The sequence below is a fragment of the Dromiciops gliroides genome, chromosome 4, assembly GCF_019393635.1.
Source record: "Dromiciops gliroides isolate mDroGli1 chromosome 4, mDroGli1.pri, whole genome shotgun sequence".
NCBI lineage: Eukaryota > Metazoa > Chordata > Mammalia > Microbiotheria > Microbiotheriidae > Dromiciops > Dromiciops gliroides.
This window is the reverse complement of record NC_057864.1, coordinates 453,024,966-453,050,006: the sequence shown is the minus strand read 5'-3', so window position 1 is coordinate 453,050,006 and position 25,041 is coordinate 453,024,966. Positions and strand designations below refer to the sequence as shown.

Here is a 25,041-nt window from a genome sequence, read left to right as displayed (position 1 = left end):
CCACCTCTGGGACGCACTACCTACCTTCACAGCTTCCAACAAGTCATTTCCTCCCCTCTCTCTCTCTTACACCTTTCTCCCCTCCTAACATCATTCCTACTCCATGCATACATTCATACATGCATACAGTACTTTTCTGGTGCTTTTTCAATTTCCAAAACACAAATGGGTGGGGATAGAGGGGAAACAATGTGGAAAGGAGTATTTCTTTCCTTTTTTTCCCCTCCTCCCTCCCCCTTTCTCTCTCTCTCTCTCTCTTTTTTTTGCGGGGCAATGGGGGTTCAATGACTTGCCCAGGGTCACACAGCTAGTAAGTGTCAAGTGTCTGAGGCCGGATTTGAACTCAGGTACTCCTGAATCCAGGGCTGGTGCTTTATCCACTGCACCACCTAGCTGCCCCTATTTCTATTTCTTTTTTTTTTGGGGGGGGGGGGCAATGAGGGTTAAGTGACTTGCCCAGAGTCACAGAGCTAGTAAGTGTCAACTATCTGAGGTCAGATTTGAACTCAGGTCCTCCTGAATCCAAGGCCGGTGCCTTATCCACTGTGCCACCTAGCTGCCTCCCCTATTTCTTTTTAAAGTAAAAGAGAAAATCAATATTTTAGACTGGATCAGGACTGGAAAGGTTCATTTGTTCTAACACTCTAATTTTAAAGATTAAAAAAACAAACAAAAAAACCTGACACCCCAGGGACATAAAGTGATCTGCCTTAAGAGTGACCACTGATAAGCAGAGTCAACCTTAGAAACTCTATGTCCTCCCTCTCAGCTCAGGTTTCTTTACACCTGACCATGATTCTGTTTAAAATGATCCAGTCTGGGCTGGGTACAGAGAAGGAGCCAGATGGCCTCTGAAGTACTTGGCCAGGAGTAGGGAAAGTAGAATAACAGGCAGGTCCAGCTCCTCCCCAGGTCAGGTTCAGGGAGGGGAAAGTGAGGCTTAGTATCCAGGCGATTTTCTTTTGCCATGTTATCTCCCCCTGTTTTCGGCTACCAAAGAAAGTTAATGTACAGATCTCTAGCTGAAAACTCCACCTGATAACAGTGAATAGATGCTATTGAATTTTCACAGTAATCGTGCACCTGGATCACACACACACACACACACACACACACACACACACACACACACACACACACACACACACACACACACACACACACACCCCTCCCGCTCATTCTCTGAACCAGAAACATAAACCAAGAAAGTGTCTTTGTTAGAAAAGGTCAGGATGAGAGGGCAGCTAGGTGGCACAGTGGATAAAGCACCAGCCCTGTATTCAGGAGGACCTGAGTTCAAATCCGGCATCAGACACTTGATACTTACTAACTGTGTGACCCTGGGCAAGTCACTTAACCCCCATTGCCCTGCAAAAAGACAAAAAAACCCCAAAACCCCCAAAACAAAAAACCCAACCAGAAAAGGTCAGAACGATTGTTCAAACGAGAGAGCAGGGTAAGACCACTAGCAAATGACCCAAACAAGCTTCTCTTTTCTTCTAACTTCTAGAGGGAAAACATTCTCAGTCACTCGGACCCTCTCTTACTAACCTTAATGCATATTACTACTCTCTGTGGAGTCTCTGGTTCAGCCAAACCAGCCTCTGTGCTGGTCCTTGAACAGGCCAGCCCAACTCCTTCCCTTGGGCATTGTGCAGTGCTGTCCCTAGTGCCTGGAATGCCCTTGTTCCTCACCACTAGCTGCTGAAATTGATGCACTCCTTAAAGTTTCAGCTGAGGGGCTGCCTCCTAATGAAAGGCCTTTCTTGCTACCACTACTAAATGCTACTATACTACCACTACCACCACCACTACCACTACTGCTACCGCCACCACTACCACCAGCACCAAGATTACTACCACCACTATCACTAGGAAGGTAGGGGTCATTATATCCCTATTTTACAAATGGGGAACTGAGGCTGAAAAGAGAGCTTAGACTTGTCTGTGGCCAAATGGCTATTAATTGCTTTGCCTTTCTTTTTACCGCTGGCACTGAGCACAGTGAATAGCATATAGAAGACATTTAATAAATAAATGTTCACTGACTAAATAAGGCAGGATTCAAACTTGGATCTTCTTAGAGCACTCTGTGCCACCTAAGCCGATTCCACCCAGGTGTTGGTGTTCTCCCCCCACCCTCCGGCAAATTATTTCATATTCACATTCCATATTGTACCCCTCTAAAAGAATGTAAGTTTTTTGAGGACAGGGGTTCTTTTGCCTTTGTCTTTGTGCCACCATCACCCAGAACAGTGCCTGCACGCAGTAGGGGCTTGATGCATGCTGGCAGAATTGAACTGAATGGTGTTGACAAGGTTGACAAGGTCGACATTACAGATCTAATCTCAGGGGAGGCCCCGGTAGTCTCCCACACAAAGGAAAGAAATCTCTTTCTTCCAGGGTCTCACTTCACTCTCAACCCCAGTAGCTGCCACTGGCCACAAAGGGAACTCACAAATCCATGCCCATCTCTGAAAATATATCATCAAAAGAACACCTTCTATGGCTGTCATATAAATAGCACCTGTGTCTGAATTATTCTGTCAACACTGTATCTGCCAAAGAAAGAGCCAGCTGTTGGCCAACGAGTAGGTGCTCAAGCCACTTTTATGTGGCCCAAGGAAGGTGGTCAAACCCAGAGGAAGCTTGCTGTGGTGGAGGCCTCTCCCATGCTAACAGAGTCCAAACTGATTAAGCTCTTTCTTGTAAAGGATCTACAGCTTCTCCTGGTCAGGCAGGGCTCCACAATCCCTCCCAGGGAGAGAAGTTCATCCGGCCTCAGCTTCCACTTCTTCCTGGTCTTATGCTCAGAGGAGCTAATTAATAGCCATCTCGATACATAATCAACTCTTGGTTATCCGCTCTCTCGGAATTATGGGCAGAAAATTTTTAGCCCCAGGCTCTGTCCCTTCTCCACCCTTAAAATAGTAGAAGAGTGCTGGAGATAGAAGAGACCCTAGAGATTATCTAGCTTCCCCTGCTCCAGGTTGCCTTTTCCATTTTAAGATAGTGTAAGCAAAATCTGTCTGGTGCCTCATAAATGAGCCAGTCATTAAAAAAATCTCTTTATTTGGGATGAAGTCACAAATAGAACTTTACCCTAATTTCTGCTCATTCCAGAAAAAAAAAATCATTTTAGAGACAAGGAAACTGAGGCAACAGTCAACTCCCTAAGAGTTCCCTTACTCTTCATAAAACCGGAACTACTGTCAAAGCAGAATTCAACAAGCCCAAGGTTTACATGGAGGACAAGGCCAACCACTCCATGAGCAGGAACAAGCAGTGCCTACTCTGTTTTCCTCTTTTCTAGTCATCTTCTCAACAGTCTTGATATTCTCTTACCCTCTTTCCTATCTCTAGTGCTATAACCATGATCAAATCATCTCTGCCTCCATCCATCCATCCAACCAAGGAGGACCGCCCCGCCCCAAGGCTCAATTTTTAGATCCTTGGCTGGCACTGGTACATCTGTTCAGGAAAGGACAGAGACTGGTTGTCAGGGCACCCAGAAGACAGACAGTTTTATTGGTTGGCTTTAAACAAGAGTTTCTTTGGAAGTCACAGAGTCCCTGAAGTTCTCCTGACTTAGACTGAGGCTTCAGTCCCATCTTACTGTAGGAGTAGTTCTACCCCCGAGTCCATTCCTAGATCTAAAGTGTAAAGTCCTCAGACACAGAAAGATGGAACCTGGTAACCTTTCCCACAGTTCAGGCCCAATACCAAGATAGTTTGTGCACAGGGATTGCAAACGAATTTTGCTATTAGTCTACATCAAATGTATCTGGAAAGAAATGTCTGCTAAAAAGCATAACGGTGTACTGGTGTCAAACATAAATGTCCTTTGGATTACCCATAGTTTGGGATGATCCCTTATCACTGCTCCCGCCCCTTCATAACACCAACTCAGTTGTTGACTACCAAATTGGCACCAAGATCCTTGAGGAAACAGTGGTTGTATCTGCCCAAAGAGAGGGAAAGTGGGGCAGGACACATTCAATATGGTGGCATCAGGCAAGAGAAGGCTCTTGCAGATGTTGTGGAAGCCCCAGTCAACTGCACCAAGTGACCCATATCTCTCAGTGACTCCACTCCCTCAGATCCTGTTGTCTTGCTTGCTTATATCTGTATCCCCAGGACTTAGAACACCACCTGGCACACAGTTAGCACTTAAGAAATGCTCTGTCTGGAGGCAGCTAGGTGGCTCAGAGGATAGAGCACTGGGCCCAAAGTCAGAAGACCTGAGGTGGAATATAGTCTCAGACACTCAATAGCAGTGTGACCTTGGGCAAGTCACTTAACTTCTGTTTGCCTAATCTACTGGAAAAGGAAATGACAAACCACTCCAGTATCTTTCCCAAGAAAAAGCGATATGAGGTCAGGAAGAGTCCAACACAACTGAACAACATCATCATCTACCCAGCTATCTCAACATTTATGTGAGACACTTTGCTAGGCACACTGGGAACTAGTCCTTGCCCTTGAGAAGTTTACATTCTATTGTGGGAGGGGGCCTGCACACAACATTTACACAGAAAGTAAATATAAAACAATTTCATCTGGAAGAGAAGTCTAACATAACTGGGGGAATCATGAAAAATCCTTGAGTAGGAGGTGTTGTGTGAGCTATGTGCTGAAAGCTTCATTCATTCCATGAGTTTAGACTCATCCATGATTGAAGCGAGGAAGGGTGCATTCCAGACACGGACTATACATGCAAATCCAAGGAGACAAGGGTAGAATGGGGGGGGGGGGGATTGAGGGGGAGAGGAGCAATGAGAAGCCAGCATGACTAGAATGGAGAGTAGACAAAGGAAGTCATGGGTAAAAAGACTGGAAAGACGGATGGCAGGTGGGCTACGGAATCCTCACCTCGAAAAGCGCTCTGTCTGATTCATGCTGTCTCTCCGTCTCCCGCAGTTTAGCAAGCAGATTCTGGACAGTTTCCTTCAGGCTCTCGGGGTCTTCATTCTGATAATCTTGCACCTGTAACCAAGCAGAGAGGTTAAGGGAAAGGAGGCCCCAAAGGTAACACAACTGCATTTGAGACTCAGGGAAACAGAGTCCCACTGGCCAGCCTGCGCCCTACAAAGGAAATCCATCCCAATAAAAGAAGTTGCTGAAGATACCATATGTACCAAAGAGACACTCCAAACCTCAAAGAGTCCAATCCACCTCCAAACTGCCCTTTGACCCCAGGTTATCCTCAGCATATAGGTGCATTCTCAAGACATCATTAAACTGTCCCTAAAAAGGGTTTCCTAGGAAACGTGCTTGTGGTTTTTTTTTTTGTGAGGGAGGTAGCACAGCAGAGGGACTAGGGAGCTGCATCTGGAGTCAGGAAGACGCAGGTTCAAATCTTGTCTCTGATACTAACCAGCTATATGACTACAGGTAAATCACTGAAACTTCCTAAACCTCAGTTTCATGTCAAATGAAGATAATGCCTGTTGGTAGCCAACACCTGGCCCCTGTCCTCTTACAAGGTCTGTGTGAAACTCAAATGAGATAACGTATATGAAGTGCTTTGCAAACTTTAAGATGTCGTGCCAATTATTATTATGTTCTTGGCTAAAATGGAAATATGTTTGCATGACTTCACATTTATAATGAGGATCATATCGCTTGCCTTCCTCAGTGGGGTGGGGGAGGATCTGGCTAGCAGGAGAGAATTTAAAACTCAAAATTTTAAAAAATGAATGTTAAAAATATTTTGAATAATTTTTTTTCAATTACTTGTAAAAACAATCTTTGCCATTCTTTTTTTTTTTTTTTGGTGAGGCAGATGGGATTAAGTGACTTGCCCAGGGTCACACAGCTAGTGTCAAGTGTCTGAGGTCAGATTTGAACTCAGGTCCTCCTGACTCCAGGGCTGGTGCTCTATCCACTGTGCCACCTAGCTGCCCCACCATTCTTTTTCTTTAAATTTTGAATTCCAAATCCTCTCCCTCCCTCCATTCTCCCTGAGATAGCAAGCAAAAAGATTTTAAAAAAAAAAGGCATTATGTTCATATATAGGTCTTGTTCTACCTCCCCTTGCCCCCCCCCAGCCCCCCACCCCCAATCAAACTGCTCTTTCCTGAGGTCAGGGACCAAAGGACTCATCAAAGCCAGAGAAATTTCCTCTCAGTGATCCTGGAAGCATCCTGAGGGCAGGGACTACAATTCTCCTACTACACTAGAGTACACCTAGAGCATTGTCTTTTAAGCCTTTTTCATCCCCTACCAACAGCCAGTTTGTTGGAGAGTGCAGGTGACTAGATATGAAGTAGGAGAGGTTCCCCTCCTCCCTACTCCCCCATCAAGGGTTAATGCTTAGCTTGAGCTTGGCCACACCCAGCCGTGGGTTGGTGGTTAGAGCTGAGTTGGCATGTAAGATCATGAGCCCAAACTATGCTGTCCCACTGCCAGGGTCTTGAGCCCTGAGCCTACGAGGGGCTAGAGGGGGGTCGAGTCTCACTTCTCAAGAACTCAGCTGGAAAAAGAAAAATCTGTACTCTAGTCCTCGATCCTCTGAGTCAAGGGGCAGGTCCTTTAAACCTCTCTTAGCCTCAGTTTCCCCATCTACAAAATGGAGAGAAGGAACACCAGCCCCTCCCTGCCTCACAGGGCTGCCACAAAAATAAGTGAGATAACATCTGGCAGAGCTTTGAGCTTGTGAGAAGAAAGGGGCTAGATAAATAATAAAAGGTATCATTATAACTGGTTACCCCAACATAGCTGTCAAATGTGGAGATGAAGGGGAGGTGGGGGAGGAGAAGATGAGGAAGGAGGTTCCAAAAAGTCCATTTGGGTGGCATGGTGGACTGAGTGCTGGGCAGAGTCAGAAAGACCAGAGTTCAAATCCAGCCTCAGACACTTATTAGCTGTGTAACCCTTGGCAAATCACCTAATCTCTGTCCGCCTCGCTTTCTTCAACTAAAATGAGGATAATAAAAGCACCTACCCCCTAGAGTTGTTGTAAGGATCAAATCAACTAAGATAAGATTTGTAAAAGCACTAGGCTGGCACACAGTAGGCACAACATAAATGCTTATTCTCCACCTTCCTTTCCCCACCTCCTATTTAATGGGGGTGAAAAGACTCCCAGCACCCTCAAACTGGACAACAACAGGGCATATGGCTCATCCCCCCAGCCTCTACAAAGGGCCACTTCCTGGAATGACCCAGCAGAAGAGAATGTCTTTAAAACTACAGAGGAAGGCACCCCAAGCTCCTAGGGTGAGCCCTCTCAGCACCCTCAGCCCCAGCACGGGAAAAAGCAGTGTCTGGGTCCCTCAGGGGCCTTCTATTTATTACCTACCAGGGTCTCAGAGGGGGTCCTGTACAGGGAAGTAGAAGATGGCCTGAAGCCATTTGGCTCTTCCAACAGCACCTGCCCAAAAGGAAAAAAAAAGGAAGTCAGTTGGCTGACACAGAGCAGCCTTCTCAGAAACACCCGAGCTCTCCCATACCTCAGAAGTCTTTCTAGACTTTCTAGAAGAGAGGGGTGGCCGGGTGGGGTTGGTGCTTCTGGAGACTGCAAGATGACCTAATTGCTTACTGGTACGTTCAGAAAAACAAGAAGCAAAAGCCTTCCCAGCTCGGAAACTATGAATTGGCCCCAGTCCCTGCAGCTCACCGAATACAAGCATCTGCTTGTAGCCAACACCCAGACGTTCCTCTGCCCCCAGAATTTCGAGAAAGTCTGGCACACATCGAGAGAAGAAGACGCTGAAAAGCGGCACTGCCAGCCTTCTAACCCAGCGCCTGGTATCGGCTTCAGGAGCCTCTGAACAAGGGGCAGCGGTGTGGCTTTATAAGTTAACAGCTCTGAAAGCCATCTGCTGGCCAAGTCTCAGGCCCAGGCTGGGTTTTCCTACCTCCCTACAAAGCACCAGACTACCCCCTGACCCTGGGCAGTCAGGAGTATGTCTACACAAAATGTCATCAGGAGACCATGGTGCATTTCTACTGGAATATATATGGAATATACATATGCATACACATAATACACCCATTCATTTATTCATTTTCATTCATTCATTCATACCCCCCCCACATACACAGAGATATGTGTCTGCATGGATATTCTACAATCTGTATAATATATACTCTATATTGTATTTCCACATATATTTTACAGTCTATCACACAAATATATATATACACACAATCTGATATGTGCGTTTGCATATATAGCCTACAATCTATATCATATACAGCACATATTTTGTGTTTGCATATATGTTCTACAATCTACATAATTTATAAAACATACGTGCGATCACATACATATTCTACAATATCATACATGCTTATTTTATATGTGTGTTTGCACACACATATGTAATGTCTGCACTACACAGGAATTATTTTGGCTTTATCGGCTTTTGGGGGATGGTTCGGATGATCTGTTCCACGTCTCCCATCCATCAGTGAAGACGATTCATCAGAAGCGCTAGGCTGAGAGGCTGCTGTATAACCTTAGCTAAGTTGTTTCTCTTCTCAAGGCTTTAGTCTTCTCCTCTATGAAAGGAGGGGGTTGGACTAAAGAGAATCTCTAAGGTTCCCTTCAAGCTCTGAAATTTCAAGAATTTAATTGGTACAGCTTTCCTGGTGATTAGACCACCCGGCCCCACAAAGGAGACCCAAGATGTTATAATAGCTGTGTGACCTCGGGCAAGTCACTTAACCTCTTTTTACCTCAGTTTCCTCATCTATCAAATGGAGATAATAATAGCACCTACACCTCCCAGGATTGTTATGAGTATCAAATGAGAGAATTATTTTAACATGCTTGGTACAATGTCTGACGCATAATAGGTATTAATGTATATGTATGTTATTATTCTCATCATGGGAAACACGAGCTTGAACTCCATTTCTGATACTTCTTAGTTGAGTGACCAATGGGCAAGTATGAAGTATGCTTCAGCTGGAACCTAGTATGGGGATAATGATGCCTGTTTGTATCAGCCTCTCACGGGGTTGCTGTGAGAATCCAAGATCATTTGCGGAGGGTACTCTGTAAACTTTAAGGGGATATACAAATTATTTTATGGAAACCAGATTGATTAAGAAGATGGAGGGGTGGGTGGTGGAGGAAGGATTTCTCTTCTGGAGACAGCTCTCTTTACCAATTCATTCGAATGAATGAATGAATGAATAAAATAGCTCTCTAACTATGCCAGCAGTCTTGCATTATTTACATATTTACCATGTGAAAACCTGAATTTGTATAACAGGTTAAGGAGGAATTCTCCACTACATGAAAAAAACCCCATCACTTTGCAGGAATTAGAGGATTTCTTTAAATAGCAAACTTCCCTAGTGAATTTGAAAATTATGCAATTTACAAAAATTAAATTTTTACATGATGTTTTAGGAATTGATAGATTGTATAATAAGGTACACCTAGCTATGTGTATGTACCTGAATGCATAATGAGACACTGTGTGTGTGTGTGTGTGTGTGTGTGTGTATATGCATACATGCATTCACACAGGTTTGTATATATTTGTCTTGGCTCCCTAACTAGATTGTAAGCTCTCTGAGGACAGGGCTGCCTACATTCTTATCTCCCCTCTCATCACATGATTCACAAAAGACGATCCACAAATGCTGACCAACATACAACCTTTGTAAGCTAACTAATATATATGTGTGTGTATATATATCATATAACATTAGCTAACTAATTTAAGATCTTTATACTGAAAACCTAGCTGCTATAAGCACGGAGGCATTTCCCATTAGTTACCTGCAACTCCTGTCGCTGAGGAAAGTCCCTTGAGTCTCTCTCAAGCTTGCTGCTTATATCCTCCCGAAGCTTCTGTAAACAGTTCCTAGCCTGGGGGGGGGACGGCAAGTGATTTTTAGCTGGGGGAAGTGGGAAGGTTGGGGGGAGGAGGGAATGGAATACTCAGATTTGTCCTGGGAGAAGTGGGAAGGTTGGGGGGAGGAGGGAATGGAATGCTTAGATTTGTCCATTTAGAGGGTCCCCATTCCCAACCCATTCACTCAAAATGTCTGTGTCATCCAGAGATACTCAGGAGGGACAAATGCTTTGATTGGGTATACTTGGAGTTATTAGGTATGCTTGGAGTACCCAACATTTCCATCTCCTCACAAGAAGTCAGTTCTTGACTCTCTAACCTGATGAGTAGGAAAACCATGCTGTAGGAAATCCCAAACATGGATAATCCAAAAATCACCCCGAATTAGTTTGGGCAGATTTACCTTGAGTTGTCATTAAAATAGATTTGTACGCCCTGGAAACTGACTGATAATGGGAGAGTGATTGAAAAAACATGTCAGAGTAAAAAGGAAATCAACAACCCTTTACCTAAAACACACCAAAGCTAGTCGATCAAGTCAATTGATAAGAATTTATTAATTGCCTACTCTGTGTTATGTACTGCGCTAGGGGATACAAGGATAAAAATGAAGCAGTTCTACCCCAAGGAGCATACATTCTAGTCATACATTTTTGTTCAGTCATCTTCAGTCCTGTCTGACTCTTTGTGACCTCATTTAGGGTTTTCTTGGCAGAGGTACTGGAGTGGTTTGCCATTCCCTTCTCCAGATCATTTTACAGATGAGGAAACTGAGGTAAACTGAGTTAAATGGCTTGCCCAGGGTCACACAAGTTCTGAAGCAGGATCTGAACTCAGGATGACTCATCTTCCTGACTCTAGGTTGAGAGCTCTATTCATTCCACCACCTAACTGTCCCCTGTCCACACAAGGATAATGTGAAATGAAGTATTCTAAATTAGACTCAAGTTCCAATGACGCCTCTCACCTAACCTCATCCCAGTTCTTCTTCAACCTTTTGGTTTTCTCAGAAAATAGCCCAGGCCTTAATTCATGCCTTTTAAAGAATGATTTTTAGAAAGGACAGGAAGATGGTTCAGACTAACAGCCTGATAATATGCCTGCCATAATCCTGAGCATGGACTGAATGCTCAACAAACACTTGCTGATTAATTTGACTTCTGCAGGGTCGATAGTGACAGGCATGGCTTTTACTCGACTGGAGAGAGAGCACGAGCTTCGAAACTTAGGATATGCAGGGAGTGGAAGGCAGAAAAAAAGTTTATCTGCACCCAAGAGAGAAGGGAGGCAGGTGGCCAACCCCACAAATAGTTAACTTCACTGCCTCAGGCAACTTTAAAGACTTGGGGTTGGGAAGAGAAAAGAGAGACTGAAAACATACAAGGCAATTGGGGCCCAGACAGTGGGAGGTTGTACTTGTCCTGAGCCCTGGTTCCACTCACATTCTAAAGCTGATGCATTCATTCATTCAATAAACATCTATTAAGTGCCTACTTAACGTGAGACCCTGTACCAGGTACAGTGAGAAGTATAAACAAGAATAAGACAGGCTTTTCCCCCAAGGAGCTTTCAGTGGAGTATAACTTAAATGGAACACAATTCCCTCCACAAAAGAAGAAAAGGCTACCTACCTCTTGGATGTACTGAACCTCACTTTTCAGCTGATCGACATTCTTCTCATGAATGACTTTGTCACCAGCTTTCCCCTTTAAGTAAACCTGTATTTTGGGAATGAAATGGTTCTAGTTATAAAGAATCACAGTCCCAGCGACTGCCACGCCCCCCTCCACAACAGCTACTGTTCTCCAATAAACATGTAAGATCTGAAGGGATCCTGGGAAGGTCAACTAATCCATTCCCCTGCTTCACTCAGGAACTGCATGCCAAGCAGATAACTGTCAGGCCTCGTCTTGGAGATCTCTGGAGGAGGTGGCCATTTGTTCCAACATCTCTGATCCTGGACGGTCTTCCAACTTTCTAACCACAAGACTGTGGGGGCTTTTTTGTGAGGCAATTGGGGTTAAGTGACTTGCCTAAGGTCACACAGCTAGTAATCGTTAAGTGTCTGAGGCTAGATTTGAACTCAGATCCTCCTGACTCCAGGGCTGGTGCTCTATCCACTGCGCCACCTAGCTGCCCCCACAAGATTGCTTTTTGCAGTATCAGTCCCCTTGCCATCTTTCTGACCTTTGGTGAAAAGTGGGGAGAAAAGGGAGGGTGATTGGGAAGGGAGACAATATTTACCTTGATGATTTCCTCATGCCCATCATTGGACTCTATCAGCTCTGATGCCAGGGAGTGACTAACTGATCTGCTAGACACCATGGTGTAAGACTTCCCAACTGCCTAAAGGGAGAGAAGAGGAGAGGTTCAAATCAAGCATGATTAAAGCAAGTTATCTAGCCCAGGATAGCTCTCAACACAACACCAGCATAGAAAATCTGTTCCTCAGAAATGTGTAAAATATTCTTCTGACTTTCCTCACCAAAGAAACTTAACATCAAGTCAATTTTAGAATCTCAGCAAGCTGTCAAAGTCACTTCACTGAAGGAAGTCAAGCCTAACGCCCTTCCCACTAGAAGATCACATTATAATGAGCCACGGATCAATAAAGATAGGAGTCATGAAGGGTCTGGCTTGACTAAAACAACTGAACAACAACATCAGCAAAGATACTTGTTGGGGAAAATGAATAGAAATCACAAATTCAGACTTTCCTTTGGTAGGCTTTCCTTCCACTTCTAATACATGGTTTTCCCAAGGCTTGGCTGGAAGTGTTTGTAGGGAAAAGTTACCCCGAGCCCACAATAGCAGATATGTTTCCAGGGAGACATGGCAATTGAAAGGAAATAGCATCAGGAAGGAGATTGGGACATGATAAGGAAAGGATCTGGCTGCCAGAACCCCAGGTATCCTCTGCCTTCAAGACGTATGTCTTGAAAATATAGGTCTTCAAGATGATCAGCTGATGGATCATTCTGAACAGTGAATCTGAGAACATTCACTTTGTCTTAATGGAATGGACCAATATAGCCTTGGCTCAGACCAGTCTCCAGAAACCACATTTCTGGAAGGCCCTCTCTGAGAGAGGACATTGTGATCATCTCCATGACCTGACAGACATTACCCATTCTGGATTGAGCCTCCCATCCCTGATAAAAGTTCTTGAAATGGTATTGAGTGTAAACATTCAGAATATTTCTAAATTAAAATAGTAGAGGGCACTTGACTGGATACCTATAGCCATCCCCTGCCACACAGAAATTATCCTACGAAAAACAAAGTTTTGGGCAGCTAGGTAGCGCAGTGGATAAAGCACGGGCCCTGGATTCAGGAGGACCTGAGTTCAAATCCAGCCTCAGACACTTGACACTTACTAGCTGTGTGACCCTGGGCAAGTCACTTAACCCTCATTGCCCCACAAAAAAAAAAAAAAAGGAAAGAAAGTTTAACAAAACCTGAGAAGAGTAGCATGAACCAATAAAGAGCAAAGTAAGCAAGATCAGGAGAACAATTTATATGGTAATAACATCACTGTAAAGAAAAACAACTCTGGAAGGCAGAATAACTCTCATCAGCTCAGTGAGCAGCCATGACTTCAGAGGACCACCGATGAAGCATGCTACTCAACTCCTGCCGGAAGAGAGGCTGAGTCAAGGGGCAGAATAGACATGACAAACGTATACATTTGTTGTATTTGACCATTTATTTGCAGGGAGGGTTTTTTAATTATTTACTGGGGAGAAGGGGCTTAGTAGGAAAAAGGGACCTAGCAATAGCATTGATTCCCTGAACAAGAAAGGAATGAAAAGAGGGTCATTGAAGCATTTTTTTTGGGGGGTGTGTGTGAAGCAATTGGGGTTAAGTGACTTGCCCAGGGTCACCCAGCTAGTAAGTGTTAAGTGTCTGAGGCTGGATTTGAACTCAGGTCCTCCTGACTCCAGGGCCAGTGCTCTATCCACTGTGCCACCTAGCTGCCCCAGCATATTTTTAAAGAAGGAAGTTCAGAAGAAAATACAGACAAGCAGGACAATTTTGAAAGTGACAAGATGAATTTAGTATACATTTTACTATATACTTTGGGGGGGGGGGAGGCAGGGTAATGAGGGTTAAGTGACTTGCCCAGGGTCACACAGCTAGTAAGTATCAAATGTCTGAGGCCGGATTTGAACTCAGGTTCTCCTGAATCCAGGGCTGGTGCTTTATCCACTGTGCCACCTAGCTGCTCCTAGTAAGTACTTTAAAAAGTAAGTTGTATGGAATAGAAATTCAGAGTTTTACATATAATCTTGTTTTTCTATTCTGCTTTGTATATGGAAATGTTTTCTCTTTTGGGAGGGAGTCGCATTCATTAAATTCAGAAAAAGAAATCCTAACAACAATCTCCTAGCCAAAGGAATCAGCCTATCTTGGAAGTCATAAACCAGCTTTTTTATGCAAATATAGAATAGTTTAAGAAGCTACTTCAGCAAAATCTTGAGTTAGAAAATAGCATTAGAACAGAATGACTGGTAGGAGGGTAGTGTTTGAGAGACTAAAGGTAGAGTGTGGTGACAGAAGAGAACAACATGGTATGTTGAAAATAGCAAGATGCTGGCAATCAGAAGTCCTAGGTTCCTTCTTATTCTCTCTCTCTCTCTCTTTTTTTTAGTGAGGCAATTGGGGTTAAGTGACTAGCCCAGGGTCACACAGCTAGTTAAGTGTTAAGTGTCTGAGGTCAGATTTGAACTCAGGTACTCCTGACTCCAGGGCCGGTGGCTAGCTGCCCTTTCTTATTCTCACTAATAAACTGAAGCCTTTGACAAATCCCTGAATATCTCTGGAATGCAGGAGTTGGTGGGATCCCCCCCCCTCCCCCGCCCCCGCCAAGGAGAGGCTAAATTTCCCAAAAAGGCCAAAGGACCAATCATGAGGGACCAAATCATGAGGTTAAGAGAGAAACTCTTCTTGGTTAGGTCCCAATGGGCCTCTAAGGTCCTGCCCAACTCTGGGATTATTCTGTGGTCTTACCAGGAATGTTTAATGCTCAAATACTACTTCCAGGTCATAAACCTAGTTATGAAAAGATGACAAGGAAACAATTTCAAAGTAGCTAAACTTGCTGCCAACTCTTTTTCCCCCACGGACACAAACATGTTTTCCGGATCCAAATTCATTTCTTCTTCCCTGCAGGTAGCTAGGGAATGCTGGGGCATCCCCAGTGAGCAGGAAAAAAAACCACACACACACAACAAAGGTGGTATGATGACCAAATCCACTTTTTTTGTCTCCAACCAGCTCCTCTGGATTAGAAAATGACAGAAGACCCGAGGTTCGAGGGGCCTTGCGAAGTCACATCATCCATTCCGCTGATTCTGGTTAGGACACAACACCTAAAACAACCCAGCAGGATGAGAATTGCCTGTTTCCAAATATCCCCCAACTTCTCTCCACTGACTTTTTTATATTTTGTTGCTGTTGTGTTGTCTCATTTAAATCGGGCAGGGGTAGGGGTGGGGGAGATAGGATTCTATGAAGTTTCTCTTGACTGCTCGTTTGCCCCTAAAATCCAGTCTGACTTCCCCTCCCCCGCCATTACCCAGGACTTCTCAACACAAGTCTCAAATTACACCCTAAAATCTATTCATTTGTTCTCAAGCGGCACCCACCCCCTCCTCATTCATTATCCTTAACCTAGAAGTTCAAACAGTGTTCTCTACTCCCTCTTTGTCTCGGTTAATCTTTCATGGCTGGTAAATAAACCCACTTTGCTGGTGTCACCAAAGGGGTTGCTAAGGGAGATAGCAGGGAGGCATTTAGGGACAACCCACAAGAGGTTTCCACCTACCAGGCCAGATCCCACTGGTAGGTGCAGTGGGGATTAGACCAAAGTCACTGATGTGCCCGTCAGATGCAATGCAAGATGCAAGCACTCCGAAGGCCAGACTGGGGAGGATGCAAGAGCCCTTGGCTTCCCTTTGGCCATCTCCTCTACCAGAAGCCAAGAGAGAGACTCAACCTCGTCTGCTTGCTTTATAGGATCAATAGGATTTGCAGCTAAAGGAGACCTTGGAAATGACTCAGTTAGATCCCCTCATTTTACTGATGAGGGAACTGGGGATGGTGGGAGGTCACTGACTCATTCAAGATCACAGAAACCCTGGTCTTCTGAATTCCAATTTAGTTCTCTTTCCCCCACATCATGATGTTATCTGCAGAGGAGATACGAGGAAAGTTTAAGGGAACACAGGCATTGAAACTTGGGGCAGCAAGAAGATGCAGCAGATATGAGTGATGGGCCTAGAGTCAGGAAGACTAAGTTCAAATCCGGCCTTGGACACTTACTACCCTGGGCAAGTCACTTGATGCTTTTTACCTCAGTTTCTTCATTTGTCAAGTGAGCTGGAGAAAGAAATGGTAAACCACTCCAATAACTTTGCCAAGAAAACACCAAAAGGGGTCATTAAGAGGAGGTCACAACTAAAAATGACTGAACAGGCGGCATTGAAATGAATAGTTAGAAACAGGCTATATAGGAAGGAGCCTTTGGCTCCCCTTCCAAAAAAGTAACTCCAACCATCATCCCTCAGGACCAGAGATAATCCCGAAAGGACCGTATTCTATTAAACAGCTACATCCCAACTCTTCTCCCCAATCCCCCCAAAACAACTCACTCAAACACAAAAGTACCCAACTCTGCAATAATCCCTGTAATATCACATATTATATACACATTCTCAAGCAGATGGTGCATGACCCTAATAGAGAGAACATCCCAACCTGGAGTTTTAGGGACAAATGTCCATTAGCTATAAGGACCAATGATCCCATACCTCCATGGCAAGAGTGGAAATAAACATCTTTTTGAGGGGAAAATCCACAGGGGCCAATCAAGAGGCAGGTAAACCCTGTAAACATTCTTGGGGAAGAAGAAGCACAGCCACCCTCAAATTACAGACAGCCTCTTGGCTCTGTTCAAACAAATCTCCAACCTATGACTCAGTCCCCAAAGACGGAGAAGAGGGGAGGTGGTAAGCACATAGCTAAGAGGTTAGGGATTCTGACACTCACTGGGGGAGAGAAGAAATAAACAATGAGGGCCTGGGGGGGGGCCCCCCAGTTCTCACAACCAAAAAATCTAATTGTACAGGCAAAAGGTCACTGGCCAGTACTTATGATTCCTGGGTTCCTCTTCCCTAAGCTTGAAAGTGAACGAGCCCAGAAATGTGTGGAAACAAAGAGGTTCGTTGAATATAATAATGAAATGCTTCTTTTGAAGGAAAAACTCAGGGTTAGGGATGTAGGTGTCTCTAAACTGGAAGATTACTCTTCTGGGATTCAGCTGTCCCATCAGACCCCTCCAGCCTCACTAGCTGCTTTTGTGGTTGGCTCAGTTTTTCCCACTCTGAGAAATGGGGATAATCAACTATTTGTCTAGCTCCTGTTCCCAGGGGTTATAGCATAATGATAGCTCCATAAAGTTAGGGAAGAAAGCAGAAGGGATTATTAGGGGGCCGGAAACCCTTGGGGCCCCGGCTCTTTCACTCCTACTCACCTACTGAAGACTGTCCACCTTTGTCCCCGTTCAGGGCTCATTGGGGCAGAAGTTGCCCTTTGTGTAGCCTCATCACACAAAGAGCCTTTATCTGTCATATCTCAGCTTTCCTCTCCATACCCCACATCTACACACCCAGAAAAGTCAGTGACAACAATATTGGCTTTTCTATCTATCACATCTCTTGCCTCTTACCCCTTTTCTTGACTCCCGCACTGACCACTCTGGGTTGGGATCTTCATCACTTCTTGACTGGATTATTGGAACAGATTCTGAATTGGTATCCCTGCCTCAAATCTTCCGCTGTTTCAGTCTATCTTCCAGACTGAAGCTCATAAGTGATATCTGACCATGGTGGGTCACTTTTCTCCTCAATAAACCTCAATGGCTCCCTGTTACATCCAGGATAAAATAGAAACAAACTCCTCTGTTCAGCTTTTTACGAATATATCTCCCCCCTCCCACTGGATATTCATCCCCTTCCTGCACCCTGCAAACTAGCCTCTAGATTCCTTACTGATGATAGGCCATCACCTGTTTCTATGGCTCTGCACCAACTGTCGCCCCAACTCCTGGAATGTTCCCTCTCACTTGAACCTAACAGCATCCCTCTCTTCCTTTAACACTCATCTCAAGTACCACTGCTGTCCAAAGTGATCAGCACAGTGCCAGGCACATAGCAGACAATTTATGCTTATTGATTGGCCAATTTTCCCTTAGTCACCCCCCCCCCCCAAATCTTCCTAGGGGCAAACAAAGGACTGGATTATCTAGATGGGCTCACTTCAAGTAATAAGGAATGAGGGGAAGAGGAACAGGGAAATGGGAAAGAAGGATCGTAGGGACGCATTCTCTAGAGACATCTTTACAGAAGATAGTGGAGAACAAAGAAACAGGAAGAAAAAAGGTACTGCTTCTACAGAGTTTTAACTACAATTTAATGCTGTCACACAACTTCCAAGTTTGTAAGTATGTCCTGAAGGTTACCTGTGTCCCACATTCTGAGCCAAAAGGAGCCCACTGGATTGTGTTCAACTTTCCTCTGCCAGAATGCTCTCTCCAGCAACAGCTGGGAGATGGTCCAAGAAATATTTCATGTCATTCTAGCTAAGAGTGGGAAGTTAGTTATTCTCCTCTGTTCTGCCCCACCATGTCATGAATGGCACTGCCTTTTTCTCTTTCTTCAAAAAACCTGGAGATCCTGGAACACTACTCCTATTAATTTCTCCATGGTCCCAAAACTATTTTCTTCTCATCCCCCTCCCCACCAAGCCAACCTGAATCAAATCTCAATTATGGGCTCCTCCACCCCATCCCCCACCCCAGGAAACTATGCTATTTCATAAGGAACTCTAGTGCCATGACCCAGAGAAGCATGCACTACAATTACAAGCAGCACATGTGTCTGGAACCGAAACTATTGGGGTGCACACCCCACCTCCACCCTGAGGAAATACCTAGGGATTATGTAACCCTCCCTTCCCTGGTCCTCTTCATTATTATCATTATTATTCCTACTAATAATAATCAATCACAAAGAACATAATTTTATCCACCTGTGCAACAGTCTTCTGAACATTAATTATAAAAGAACAATACAACCTGTCCTCAGACTGGATCTATCCCAACTTCATGTAATGCAAGAAGAGACCTGAGAATAATGTTAGTAACTGACACAAAGTGCTTCGATGTTTAGAAAACCCAACACAAACATGATCTCATTTTATCTTCATGCTATCTACTTTTTACAGATGAGGAAACTGAGGCTCAGAGAGGTTTAAGTAATTTGCTCAAGGTTACAAAGCTAGTAGGAATCTGAGGCAGATTTTGAACCCTCTATCCACTACATGGCACACTCTTCTCACCTTTCTGTAGTGCCTAATTAGCTCCAAATTCTGACAAACTTCACAAGGCCAATTATGGCATTTATGAAACTGGTAACAGGTGTCAAGCCTCAGCTCTGTCACTCTGCTTATGGGGACTCCCAGGTCCTTCTGCAAAATTAGAGGGTGAGACTAGACAACTTCTAAATTAAATTTCCTTCCACTTCTAACAATTTATGCATTCTAGGCCACCCAATTGGGAAGGAGGGAACTATGGGGAGGAGTATATAAAGCCCGAGGCACAGGTAGAATAAGCAGTCATCTAGCCAGGAAGCAATGGACTCATCCCCCAAATATCTCCACCATCTACCTATCATGGATGCCTGAAATTCCCAAAATACAGGACATCCATGCATTCAGATTAAGCATCACCTTTCACCCGACTCCTTTTAACGTGAAAATGTAGTTCAGATACACGTAATTTGGAAAATAAAATTCTAAAAAAAAAAAAAAAGAATGAGAAAAAAAAGAAAATGTAGTTCAGATACACGTAATTTAGAAAATAAAATTCAAAAAAAAAAAAGAATGAGGAAAAAAAAGAAAATGTAGTTCAGAAAGATGAATCATTCACCCTGTGGTATACATTAGTATGTCAGATTTTTTTCCCCCTCATGGACCAGAAGAACAAATTAAAGAGGTGCCATCGGACCAGAGAAGTTGAAGTTGGAAGGTGCTCTTCATTTTTACAGGCAAAGAAACTGAGACACAGAGAAAAGCAATTTCTCAAAAGCCCCATGGTAGTTACTGAGCCCTATTTTGAACCCGGGTTCTGGGTTCCCTTTATATGGAGGGCTCTTTCCATTACATATGCCATGATTGAGGGACAAGGTGAGAAGAAGGTGCTAAAAAAGGAAGAAAATGCCAGAAAAGACAGGTCTTGGTGATCTAGCAGCACAAAAATTTGACCCCAGTTTTGCCTAGTGGTGCTGAGATGTCACAGTAGCAGAAATTCCTGGAGTTTTGTTTTTTTTTTTAAAAACATAGTTCTCTTCCCACTCTTTTCCCTTCTCAAACCTCTTCTTTCCCTCACCCACTTACAGGAAGGCATCTGGATCAACAAAAGGTAGATGGAAAGAAGGATGAGAGAAAGGTGAAGAATGTAATCTGAGCAAGAAAAGATTCCAAACACTTCATCTATAAGCCAGCTCAATTATCTATGCATAGCTGATGTGTAATGAATTTTAAATTCTGGGTCAGTTCTTCCTTGTCTAACATGCCCCCATCCCGCTGTGTGCAAGGAAGGCAAACTCATTCTAATAATAGTCTAAGGCCAGGAGTTCTTAACCTGAGTCCATGAACTTAGGGCTTTGTTTGTTTTTTTTTTTTAATTGGGGAGGGCAGCTAGATGGCGCGGTGGATAAAGCACCAGCCCTAGATTCAGGAGGATCTGAGTTCAAATCTGGCCTCAGACACTTGACACTTACTAGCTGTGTGACCCTGAGCACACACTTAACCCTCCTTGCCCTGAAAAAAAATGTTTTTGATTGGTTTCTTTTGCGATCTTATGTACTTTATACATGTAAAAATATGTGAGGAGTGGCCCACTGGCTTCACCAGACTTGTCACAGAGATCCCCCCCCCCAAAAAAAGGTTAAGAAATAGTTAAGCAGGGGCAGCTAGGTGGCACAGTGGATAGAGCACCAGCCCTGGAGTCAGGAGGACCTGAGTTCAAATTCGGCCTCAGACACTCAACACTTACTAGCTGTGTGACCCTGGGCAAGTCACTTAACCCTGACTGCCTCACCAAAAACAAAACATTTAACAAATGCTTTTCCATTCATTTAAATAAGAGGCCTTTAGGTTATCTGCTTTTTTGGTTGATCCCTATTGCTGTCTTCCTCCAACAGAGGAAAGAGAAGGAAGTCAGAGGATGTTTTAAGGCTTACATAAATCATGTCCTCATACGTTCCTAGACATGCAGATATGGGAAAACTCTAATAAAAGACACCCTGGCTCTTGATTCCTCTCCTGGATTCCATATTTTGCTTGAGTCAGCTACACTGCCCATCCACAAAGGAATCCATCAATAAGTATTAACGGTTTTTTGTAGACCAGCCAGAGAGCCATAAATCCTAGGTGTTTGACCAGGGCTGGGTCAGAAGAGAAAAATCCAGGACATCATCTAAGGGAGCCTCCTCTGGTTGTCTGCTTTTCATGCCCACCCACCTCCTTCAAGGTCCAGAAAGAGCTAGTAACTGACCAGCTCATTCCTTCCTAATCTCAGTACAAGATAAACCTTTGCTTCAACCCCTATAGACAAAAGACATGTGTTCAACAGGATCTGGTTTCAGATTTCCTCGGAAAGAAGAGGGTCTGAATTCCATTCTCCCCATTCTCCCCATTCCCCCATCCGTTTTTCTGCTCCACCAGACAAGGGAAAAAAACATCAAAGAGACTGAAAGGACAGGGATCCACTCTCAATAAAGCCAATGCTTTGTCCTAATGACCTCAGCAATGTCCTGCCATCTGAAACTCACTTGCTTCATCTGTACAACAGAGAACCTTAAATATCCCTGTCCCCATCCATCCCCCCCCACCCCGCTTTTCCCTGCCCCCATCAGAGACGGAGAGAAACAAATCATAGAGCTTGACATGGGCATAGAACAAAAGAGAATTAATGTCCTCCTGTTAAGAAAATCCAGAAACTGGGATAGGATAAAGGGATGAAGTAAACCACTGCCTATGGGGAGACATGGTCTGGTGGGAGCAGGACCAAAGCATCTGCTTGAAAGAAACTGGATCTCCTTTGGGGGGGGGGGGAAGGAGGCAAGGAGAATAATGGCAATTATATGAAATTCCCACCATACAAATATACTTTAACTGAATCAATATGTTAGTTGGATAAGGGCTACCTCAAGGACAATGCATCAGGCAGCCACAGAAGAGAATAAAATCCAAGGAGAAGGGAGACACACCTCCTTACAAACATCACCTATCCTGTTCCACTCTAAACCGTGGCAGCTTGAAAATCTATGAAACCAGACACACCCACGCTGGGTAAAGTTCCCTAGAGGAGCCAGAAAACACAGAGCCACACAACTCACCCTCCACCTCCTCTCTCCCCAGGAAACTCTAGGAACAGCTGGGTAGTGGGGTGAGAGGGGACAAAGAAGTGGTGGGGCACACACGCATGGGAGTGGGAGTTCTCTGGGCCCTGTAGAGCAAAGTACCAGGGCCCATTTTCTTGTCCCAACTCCTCCTCCCAGGGCTCCCTCAGACTTGGAGATCAAAGACGGAAGTAAAAACTAAAGGAAGGCTCCAGGCCACACCAGAAATAGGTTGGGGTCAGAGCATGTAGGATATAAAGGAACACTCCCATTAGATGCTCTCCTGGGAGGTAGCTCTCACCATAGCAGGAAAAGACATCTCAAAGAAAAGACATGACTCTCTGGGTGGTTTTCATTTGAATCTTGCTCCACAGAAGAAACCTCAGGAAGCTGAATAGAGAAGGGAAAGGGCTTCCAATTCTTTCTTTGTTGTTTGTCCAAAAAGCACCCTGTTAATCTTTTAAGAGCTCTAGTGCATCTGATGCTATCAGGACATAAAGAGAAGCCCTGAACTTCTGGATTCTTCCGAAACCAGAAATGGAGAGTTCATCAGAAACGGAGTAAATAAAAAGCAGGACCTCCTTGGATTCACAGTCCTGTCACATAAACTCATCATCACTATCCATCACATCATTACACTTTTACATGGCACTTTAAGGTAAACTAAGTACTTGCCTCACAATGAACCTGTAAGGTAGGGGAAAGCAAATAGTATTATAATTCCCATTTTACGGATTCGAAAAACTGAGCAGACAGAAGAGTTAATCACTTTTCCCAGGTTCACGCAGCAATTAAAAAGATCTTAACTCGGATTCCCAATCCACTTGACTCTTTCCCCTATTATCTTCTGACTCCTCACGGGCATCAAAGCATCTCCAACTTCCTACGAGGATCGTCAGCTAAGGTTGCCACCCTCTCTATAAAGCTTTTCCTGATTTCTCCTCAGTAGCTATTTCTGTCTCTCGTCTCAAACTACCTGATAGGGCAGGGGCTATTCCCCTTTATTCCCACGTACAATTAGCTAAGGCGCCTAGCATATGGCCAAGGGCTTAATGAATACAGGTTGAATTGAACTATGCTCTTCCTCCCTCCCTCCCCCCCCCCCCTCGCAAGTCTCAGTCGACGAGTGATTCAAGGTTCAAGGGCTAAAGTCGTCACCGCCACCAGCAGTGTCCCGGGGAGATAAGGACGGACTGTCGCCTCTAAAGGGCGCGGGGGGGGGGGGGGGCAATACTCTCAAACTATGTCCAGGAGCGGTGATGGCGGGGGGTGAAGGGGAGACTGACACCTGCGGAAGATGGCACAAAAGTGAAAGGAAACGCCTAAGAGGTCCGTGTGAAACTGGGGATGGGGCGGGGAAGGGGAGCAGGGCAGGGAAAGAAGGGTTGTGGCACGGGATTGCGCCCCTGCCGGTCACTGCCCCTTCTTCTTACCGCGCTCTCTCCCTCGTGGTGCAGGTCCACCAGAGTACACCAGTTGCGCGTTCCGTTCATTGTCCTGCCCCGGACCGCTCCGGAGCGGCTCCGAAAAGGCCAGCACCTCGCTCCGCAGCGGTCCAGATCCTACTGGGAAGGCGGGAGGCTGAGACCCGCCCCCCTATATATAGACGCATCGGGCTACGGGCAGCCAGGGGAAGCCACGCCTCCTGTTGGTCTACGCTCAGCCAACTGGAAGAGGGCAAAGAAGGGGCGGGGGAAGCAGCTGGGGGCGTGTCCAGGGCGGTAGGAGCCTGGCCACGCCCTCTTGACGGCAGTTTTTATTTGCATAAAGGGCGGGGCTATGGCGCCACACCGGAGCTACTTCCCAGGTCTCCAATGTTAGTTTCAGTCGTGTTACTTACAGCCCAGGAGGATAGGAAGAGCTGGAAAGGACCCAAGCGCTTGGGTTAATGTGGCCTAGCCCCGCCTCATTGAACTGAAACCCGGAGAGGGGGAGTGGCCTATCCGAAGTCAGACAGGTAGCAAAGTAGATTCAAACCTAGGTCACCTGACTTTCAGGTCAACTTCTCTTTTTCTCTCATCCCTTTCCTTTCCAACTGGCCTTTCCCACCGACTCCTTCCCCTCACCACCCCCCTCTCTCTCTTCCCCCGAGCAAAGACTCAGTTCCCAGCTGTTCTGGATAGATGGAACCAAAGGGTGCTACCTCGTCCCTTGAGGGGTGGGGGAGATGTTAGAACTCCGCAGAGGAATCCAGACTGGCAGTGGAAAGGGAAGGTGTTGGAGATTCAGCTCTGCTACTTGGACAAGACTCAGTTTCCTCATCTGTAAAAGGTTGGGCTAAAAAAAAGTCCTTTCCAGTTCGAAATCCCACGATATTGTGAGCCTGAGGGCTTTGTGGGGCTGGATGGACCATTCCCCTTCCCTCTGGAGGTATACATGCCAGCAAGTCCACCTCATCAAGGCTGAGTTTAGACCTGCTTGTCAGGTGCCCTGATTTGGCAAGAACCGGCCGGCCGGCAGATGCCAGCTGGTTTGGTTTTGCCTGGGCAGGGCTTAGAACCTACTGCTGCTGCTCTCCTCTATAGGCGATAGAGATGGACTGAACTGCTAAAAGAGAGATCTGTACTCCCAGGAACCGGATGGGCTTGCCCTCCCTTTATCATTCTTGTAACTTGATCCCAGGGAGCCAGCCATCTTGCATCGTAGAATCTCCCAGTTGGAAAGACTCACAGAATGATCTAGTCCAAATTGAAACCAACTAAGAATTTCCTAAACAAAACCGTCAATAAATGGTTACGGTTCCACTTGAAGTTTCAGTG

The 25,041-nt window shown here is 45.0% G+C and overlaps 1 protein-coding gene across 1 annotated transcript in view; it reads right to left on the bottom strand.

Moving 5' to 3' along the window:
• Window positions 1–23,842, bottom strand: part of TUFT1 (tuftelin 1) — a 38,535-nt gene extending 14,693 nt beyond the window's left edge. Inside the window, exons 1-6 of the mRNA XM_043999432.1 lie at window positions 23,716–23,842; window positions 12,063–12,164; window positions 11,450–11,536; window positions 9,743–9,832; window positions 7,304–7,375; window positions 4,873–4,986 (exon numbers count right to left, since the gene is read on the bottom strand). Coding sequence (XP_043855367.1) covers window positions 4,873–4,986; window positions 7,304–7,375; window positions 9,743–9,832; window positions 11,450–11,536; window positions 12,063–12,164; window positions 23,716–23,775 — 525 coding nt within the window. The 5' untranslated portion in view covers window positions 23,776–23,842. The remainder of the gene's footprint in view (window positions 1–4,872; window positions 4,987–7,303; window positions 7,376–9,742; window positions 9,833–11,449; window positions 11,537–12,062; window positions 12,165–23,715) is intronic.
• Between the last annotated feature and the right edge of the window lie 1,199 nt (window positions 23,843–25,041).